At 31.7% G+C, this 8,357-nt stretch overlaps 1 protein-coding gene across 1 annotated transcript in view; it reads right to left on the bottom strand.

The window, feature by feature from the left end:
* trio (trio Rho guanine nucleotide exchange factor) overlaps nucleotides 1-8,089 on the bottom strand; it is a 75,181-nt gene extending 67,092 nt beyond the window's left edge. Inside the window, exon 1 of the mRNA XM_040711494.2 lies at nucleotides 7,096-8,089. Within this exon, the coding sequence (XP_040567428.1) occupies nucleotides 7,096-7,200 (105 nt within the window). The 5' untranslated portion in view covers nucleotides 7,201-8,089. The remainder of the gene's footprint in view (nucleotides 1-7,095) is intronic.
* Between the last annotated feature and the right edge of the window lie 268 nt (nucleotides 8,090-8,357).

Raw genomic sequence — 8,357 nt, forward strand, 5'->3', positions numbered from 1 at the left:
ATCGCAATTGATCGCCGATCAGAAAAAAACTCCGATCCATTGCCTGGTAATAAGTAACTTATTACTCTACACAGAAGGTAATATTGTAAAGAAACTTTCAAATGCAAGTAACTAGTAATATGAAATTTTGAAAGTAACTTGCTCAACACTGGTTGTTACATTTTTGATTTTTAGTTCAAAAATACTTTTTAAAATCAATTCAGAAAGATGATGACGACAAGCAAATAAAAGCGTTTCTCTTTCAAAATTTTCCCTCCAAAAGCAGAAGGGTACCATTAATACGACCAGTATTTGAAGCAGTGGTATCACAGCAGAGAACTTGGAACATTTTCTTTGAATTCCCAGTCTAGGACTGTTTTCAATATGTAAAGACAATTGGAAAACGTATTCCTTTCATCTTCCAGTTATTCAAATTTGGGAGTGATTTTCCATCCCAAAGTAAAACTACAACATCTGATACTTTGTTCTGAGAGATAGACTCAACATCCTCACTTTATATAAAGTAGGGTGAACCAGATAAAGTTGAAACACGTTTTACTGAATTACTTGGGGATACTTGAAATTAGACAACCCAAAGTTTTACACAAAAGACATACATATATATATGCAAATTGCCAAAGGAGTTAGTTACATTTATGATAAGTACTTTTGGTCTAAGCTTCATTTGAATGAAATTTTACCAGTCCATCCTACGATCAAGTCATCGAATTGACTTTAAGCTCTCTCGTGGGTACCTGTTATCGTTGTTTTAGAAAAATTTTGTTTCCATATTTGAGTAGCTGAGATCAAATAGAAAAAAATGGGGGTATGTATTTCAAATTTTTGAGTAAAAAAAATTCTGTTATATGTCCTAGGACACCCTAGTGACCATGGCGTACCATACTGTCGTGATGTTAGCTTAGACCGAACCAAATTTGGATGAGAGGTGGAGAAAGCATTCTTCTCCAAGACAACCCAAATCTGAAAAGTCAAGGGGGTCAAGATCAAGGCTGGAGAAGCACTACATGGAACCAGGCCGAAAGTGAACCATATTATTGCTTAAGATGTTTTTCTTTTTTTCTTTTGCTGTATGGAAGCTTCCAACTCCATTCCCATTCTAACTGGACTTCTGACTGTTGTAGACAGTCCAGATGAAGATGACAACAATCTCTGCAGCTGATTTTAACTTCCCAGATATTTGTAACCACATTTGTTTTTCTTTTTTCAACATAACGCATAAGGATTTTTGGCAAAACACGCTCCTTGATAAACCCTATCTTAAGTCACATTTAGTGATGTAAATCGTGAGTACTTTTTAGCTGGCCTATCTTTTTATGGAATTAGTAATCTGAAGAATGAATTTTCTTCTCCTTACCTATCGTCAAGAGTAATCAAATGAATTTCCTGCTACATTCAAATATATTCAAAACCTGATCGTACATTCGTGTGTGCTCATTAAAGACAGGAGTGACCTTGAGGATTTGTTGCAATTGTAAGTCCTGGTTGGTCTCCGGATAGAATTGAGGATCAACATTGGATTAATTCTTGCCTATGTCCTCGTTGATTTCCTTCTCCCCTTCCTGCCTTGTCACAGCTGACTGTAGCTGATCTAATGAAACGTCATGAAAGCAAAGTTGCTTTCCTCCAAATGGTCAGGGTTACCATGTTGATTTTCGTCGTTGTTTTTTTTTAATATCATCCCCAAAATACAAAATTTTTCATCATTATCATTATTTTTATTTTATTTGTTGATATAACAGACTGAGCTGTTGCTACACACGCTCGTTGTTAGAAATGAGTCCTCCTCGGCAATTAAGCAGACATACTTTACATTACATTTAGTCTAGGTGATAGGAAAACATATAGTACTTATTTTGAATTGATAATTTATCAGCATATATATTACTTTCAGGGTATCGATCCATTTTTATGCGATAATTATTCATAAGCAATCCCTCTTTTCTTTAAATTTTTTGATCCGTAACATGACTTAGTTGGTAAGACAGTTCTTATAAAGTAACAAATCATGTATACTAAACGCATTCATCAATGAAAAGGTCAATCAAAATATAATATATTAAGCTTTTGGACATTTTGATCGAAGTAAGATAAATCCTTACAGGTCGTCAACACTTCTCAACACCCATAAACCCTTTACTTAAAATGTTGCTAGACACCCACAAAATAAAAGTTAGGTAATTAATATTAATTGCAAGACCTGTAGCTACAAATATGCACACATCAGTTAGAATAATTTATAGAAAACAAACTGGAGGCTTTTAGGATCTTACTCAGATTATATCCTTTATATCTTAACTCTTCCATAGAATAAATAGCCTCCAATAAGATTCACTTATACATTTTTTTACAAATGGATTGAGGGTTCAATGGTATGGATACATTTTTTTAAATAGAATGAAATAAAAGATGAATGACCCCATATAATATTTAAAAGGATCTATAAAATAATCTGATATTATAAAAATAATAATCTATGAGAGCCTTCAAATATTTGTAGAAACTCATTTTTTATTACTTGAAATTTATTGACAGAGGAATCAAATATATTTTTCCCATAATCAAGTATACATATTGTATATGTAAAAACAAGTTTAAAAATTACATAATTTGTTAAGTTTCTTTAAATGATAATTATGAGCTTCTAAATCATGAAAGACAAGGCATTTAAATTACTAACTATTCATTAAAGCATAATAATGATTATAATAGGAGAGTGATACTCAATTAACTCCGCCAACAAAGTTGAACAAAGATTATGTTTTTTTCTTTGTTCACTGGATTACGGCAAAAGTTACAAATCGATTTTGATCTAACTTGCACCAAAGATTATATAGTAGGTATGTTACAAAATGCTGACGCAAAAAAAAACTCGCAGAAGACGTGCTCGGAGGTCTAGGAGTGTTTGGAGGATCCCCAATGAGACGCTTTAAATAGCTTCAATGGACCATGGCCATTAATTAGCTGTAACTAATTACACAATTCAATCGCAGGTATTTAAAAGTAACCTCTTTTTTACATTACTGTGCTCTGTAATTCCTGAAAATGTCATTCAATTATCTTCATGTTTAAGAAAGTTGTGCTATTTTATAGAAATATTATAAAAGTGACCGTATTAGATCACAGATTTTGATGTAGGCTTTTATGAAAACATTGGGAGACAAAGCGATGGTATTCCGAAGATGAATTGGTCATAACTTCTTTAATATCGAAGCTGAAGACATGTTTTTGGTATCATGATGTTTCCTTTACCATTATATATCAGATAAAACAGGTTAAGAAAGGAAAATATTGAATTAAATTTTTTTGTTAACATATCTTTATATAGGGTCATAGTCTAAGGCCATTAAATTTTGTAAAGTCAAGGCGTTACAAAACGTTAAAAATACATCATGGACCATAACTTTGGAATATATTAATGTACAGAGCTCAAATTAGTATCCTTAGGTAGGTTTAATAAAGATACTTCATAAAGCAAAAAAATCTAATTAAGGAAAAATGATCATAGGCGGAGGTTTGCGCTCTACCGTGCACTCATTCAAATTATAGGAGATTATGTTTTAGACTTTGTTTTTTTTTGTTTGTCTGTTGTTCACCAGGATTATGGCAAAAGTTACAGATCGATTTTGATCAAACTTCGTAAAAAAGATTATATGTAATAACAGTAAAATACCATTAAATGCATAATTGACAATAACTTTAGAAAAATTGAGATTTCAACTTTATTTTAAAAGGAGGTTTTGCAATCTACCAAGTGCCATTCTCATTACAATTTGTTATTACTGTGATTTGCTTCAAATAAATACAATCTAACAGAATATCAAACAATATATTTTTAAGTATATAAAAGAGTAAATTTGAGTAATCTTTTTTTTTAGCACAAAAAGAAAAAAAGATTAAAGAAATACAAAAAGTAGAAAACCAGTTAAAAAATATATGTTATTTTATATACAATTTTGAATGATCAAATCAGGACTAAAGAAACATCAAATCTACTTTATTACCATATCATAAGAAACCTTATTCATATTTGTATATAACCAATCATTCCGTTTGACAAATTATGTACATATTTGTCACAGGTGGAACAAGGTAATGAAATATAAAATCAAAAACATCGTTGGCAAAATAATCAAAAGACTAAGAATATACATATATAAGGTCTAAATATTCAAATATTATGCAGACAGAGAGATAAAGCAGAATATATCGTCTAATAATGTTCGGTATACAAATGAGATAGAGGCAATAAAGCATTTAAAACGGTGTAATAATAAACTGATATTAGAACCGGTACATATAGCTTCAATAAATGATACTAGTACCTACATACCTTTAACAAAATTTCTGCGAACGTCTTTATCATTTAGGGATGGGATTATTGTTTAAATACGGAAGACCGTAAGTTAAGAAAAGAAGTATATGACGGTAACATAGAGCAAGGATATGAACGCTCTAAATAATTAATTCTCCCAATTTTAAAATACTCACGTATACGCGAGCAAGGAGCACTAAAGACTCAAATAATGTTAAAAACCAGAACGTTGAAAAAAGAAATCGAAAATGAAGGTGGTCACTCTGATAATTTGAATAATGTTTTAGAGGAGAGCAGCTTAAGCTGTCATCGAGTCTAATTATATTAGCTGTAAGCAGCTATGAGATGAAGGAAATAACCCAAACGTCCACTTTTCCTCAAATCCTCAGAGTTAGTTAAAAAAACTCCTTCTATTTTTAAGAATAATAATGACAGCTTTGGAAAATAAAAAATCATATGGAAGTTACAATTACAAAAAGAGGGTAAAATTTTCGTATTTTTTTAACCTCTGCTAATCTCTTTCAGCAAATATGTCGTCTCTCAAAAGTTACCATATTTTTTATGATATTTTCTAATGTCATGGTAAATTTAAGTCCGGAAGCACGAATATGACTTACTTGGCGTTATTTCTCCATCAAACACAAGGCATTTTAAATCACAAGACCTTTTTATTTAGAAAAGGAGAGTTGTTGAGGTTTGAAGATCATAATATGTAAGGTGTTAAAAATAAATTGGGTGTAAACCATTATAGATATGGTAACTAAGTGTTGTGTCAGTCTTTATTTATGACAGAGGACCGTCGTTGTCCAGTCCCGTTTGTCGGCCCTTAAAATAGGTACATTCGGCCCCTTGTGACGTCATTGACGGAGTTTTTCCTTTTTTTATTATTCTGTTATATAATCGAATAAATTAAATAAGTGAGAACATGTTCATAAATCCAATAATCTTAATTTATCTTATTTTAATACACCATCGATATTCTTATGAAAAATTCCAAGGGCCGGTCCAAAGACTGGACTGGAAAGAATAAATAAGGACCGACACATAACGGTCCTAAAATAGGACCGAAGACGGTGGTTCAGCGCAGTCTACCCAAGTCCCACTGTTCGGTTCATAAAAGAAGGAAAATTCGTACATTCCTTTAAAAAGCTATAAAAATATGCTGCTCAGGGTAAATTGATATACATCCTTATAAAATTGGTACTACGTTTTTAAAATTTAGAAATTCAATGCAATTACAAAAAGTTAAAAAAGCTATATTATGGCTTCTTCAACTTCCATTTAATCAATAATAATTATAATACAAATTCCTTTATTTAGATCAAAAAGCCAAACAAGAGAATATCAATGTTTGGTGCAGACATTCAGTAGGAATCAAAAGCTTTAACTTTAACTAATCAAACAAAAGTTTCAAAACTGAAACATTTAAAATAACAGTAAATTAATAATTACGCACAAACGTCTATGCCCCTCAATAAGTAATAATTTGGAAGGAAAGATCCTATAGGAAATTTGATACTAAACATCATTTTTCCTATGTTATGTAGACGTATGCAGTAATTTAAAATGAAGCTAATATGTCGATGTTTCACAAATGATTATTATTAATAATTATTCCATTTAGGATAGTAAATATTTTGATTTTCACTCCAAAGGAAGTAGAACGTATGACTATGTACTATGTACAGATTTAGTCTGGTCTTTTAGAAAATATGTGTTTGCAAAATGGCTTTAAACATAGCAATGTGATGTTAATGTAAGTGTATGACTCTATTAAGATAATAATAAAATTTGGAATTTTAGCACAAACATATCAAATGATATCTACACCTAAACACACAATCATCTACATACATACATAGTTTGGAATTATTATATAAGTAAACACTAAAAAAAATTGAAGATAGCTTTTATAATTCATAAAATAATTCAAGCATTGCAATGTAGAATTATCTTTGATGTAATCGAAGCATCACATAATGTTGTTACACAATATTGTATATGGAGGTATAGGCAGAGCTAATAATAGCAATCATTTTCATAGGATAAACGTGATATGTAATAATTTGAGACACATGAAGGAAAAAAAAAAATATTTCCAATACTATAAGTATTCCTACATCCTTCTCATATTTCATAGTATGGTCATTTTGTAATAATCTCTTAGTGAAAGTTCAATGGATATCGATATCTTCAATATATATCAAATCCACAAATACTGTATGTATATTATCGGATACTACAAAACAACGATTACCAAAGAGCTTGATTATTACTATTTTTTTTTTTTTTTTTGGAGTAAATAATCCATTTATCAAAAAACAAAAGTAAGAGAGGATTGCAAAAAGCAAATAGTATAACTGTAACTCTACTTTAACAGAATATATAATTTAATTCTGTATCATATCATTTTATCATGTATATACATATATATAACTTATTGAGACATGTTTCAAGTCGTTTGTTTGCAATATCAAAACATGAACTTCGGACATATTATATCTAGTATGAACATTAAATTCTAATGGGAGTAATGAGATCAAAGGGTTGTGTAAATGGCCTTGCTCAGTCATAAGACTAAATAACACAAAAATTTAGTGATACTATGTTTTGTAGACAGAAAAAAGAATGAATATAAATTTAAATAAGAGATTCTTAAGTAAGTTGTTCATGGAATGAGAACGGAAGCTTTTAATTCAATGGATAAAGACTAAGGCGGGAAAGAGAGAAAGAAAATGATGGATTGTACTAGTATATGGATTCAATTAGTAAGGCTGACTTACTGGATAGAATGGATTTTCCATCTGGATCTCCTCCTCTTCGAGCAATGGAGGCAGAGTGGGAAGGAACGGTCCCTCCACCTCCTCCAGATCGGTGATGATGCCCATGATGATGGTGAGAGTGAGAATGGTGATGGTGGTGGTGAGAATGGGAATGATGTGATGGCTGCTGATTGGGATTCATCGCCTTCCGTTCCGAATGAATGAAGGATGCAGCTTTTAGTTCATAGTGAGAGAAAGATCATATGAGAATTCCGGGCTGCTGCTGAAGGTAGGATTCCACAACACACACACACTTACGATCCACAACACAGCTCCCGTATCAGACCACTGGCACTACTACAACAACAGCAACGAATACTCCCAGGATTAGTAGACAACAGCAGATGATCCAAGAACAACAACACTTAGCACTCCCACTACTCTACATACGTGAACATGATACAGATACAGGCTACAGCGATCAACACTCCTCCTCCTCTTTCTTCTTCCTCTTCTTCTTCTTCTTTTCATTCAGCTTCTTGAATACAATACAAGAAATAGCTGTAGCGCAGCAGCAGACAGCAGCTTCACTTTCTTCTTTCCTTTACTTTATTCCAACATCGCAGGGAACACAATCTTTTGTGTGATTGACGAGAGTGCAACAGAATGGTCTCATATTTATAAAGTAAATGCCGTCAATTGAGACTTGAGCACCTCATATCTTACCCATTTTAAAAATAATTACATTTTTAAAAAAAAAAGTTTAACTAATAAACAATTATCATTACAATGACATAGAATATATACTACATATTATTAGATTAAGCCATTTTTTGTAATGGAACACATACATTAATTACACGGTCGCGTTGGAACCATAGGGGTCAAAGAGCTATCAGTCTCCCACTTTTGAGGTTAATTTATATCAATTAAAATAATCCACCTTAGCTAAATAATTTTCCATGTCAACATTGTAATAAAGATCCTCACTCCCCCAAAGAAAAATCCCCCCCCCTCCAGGTATCTCTGATGACGTCATCCTTATATAATTACCATCATGAGTACTTAGATTAGATAATAAGGATTGTCACAGCCAGTCTGGATACAAGCTTTAAGAGGATAGCTCGGAATTTAAGAGAAAATTGCAGTCATTAGAGTTATAACTTTTATCATGTTTAATTATTTACTGTCCAATTAAAATTTTAACCAATGAACAGACAAAAACTGATGAGAACCCCTGTACTAGTGTATATTGAGACACTATTATTTAATTATAAAATGGA

The sequence above is a fragment of the Lepeophtheirus salmonis genome, chromosome 5 (genome assembly GCF_016086655.4).
Source record: "Lepeophtheirus salmonis chromosome 5, UVic_Lsal_1.4, whole genome shotgun sequence".
NCBI classification, from domain to species: domain Eukaryota; kingdom Metazoa; phylum Arthropoda; class Copepoda; order Siphonostomatoida; family Caligidae; genus Lepeophtheirus; species Lepeophtheirus salmonis.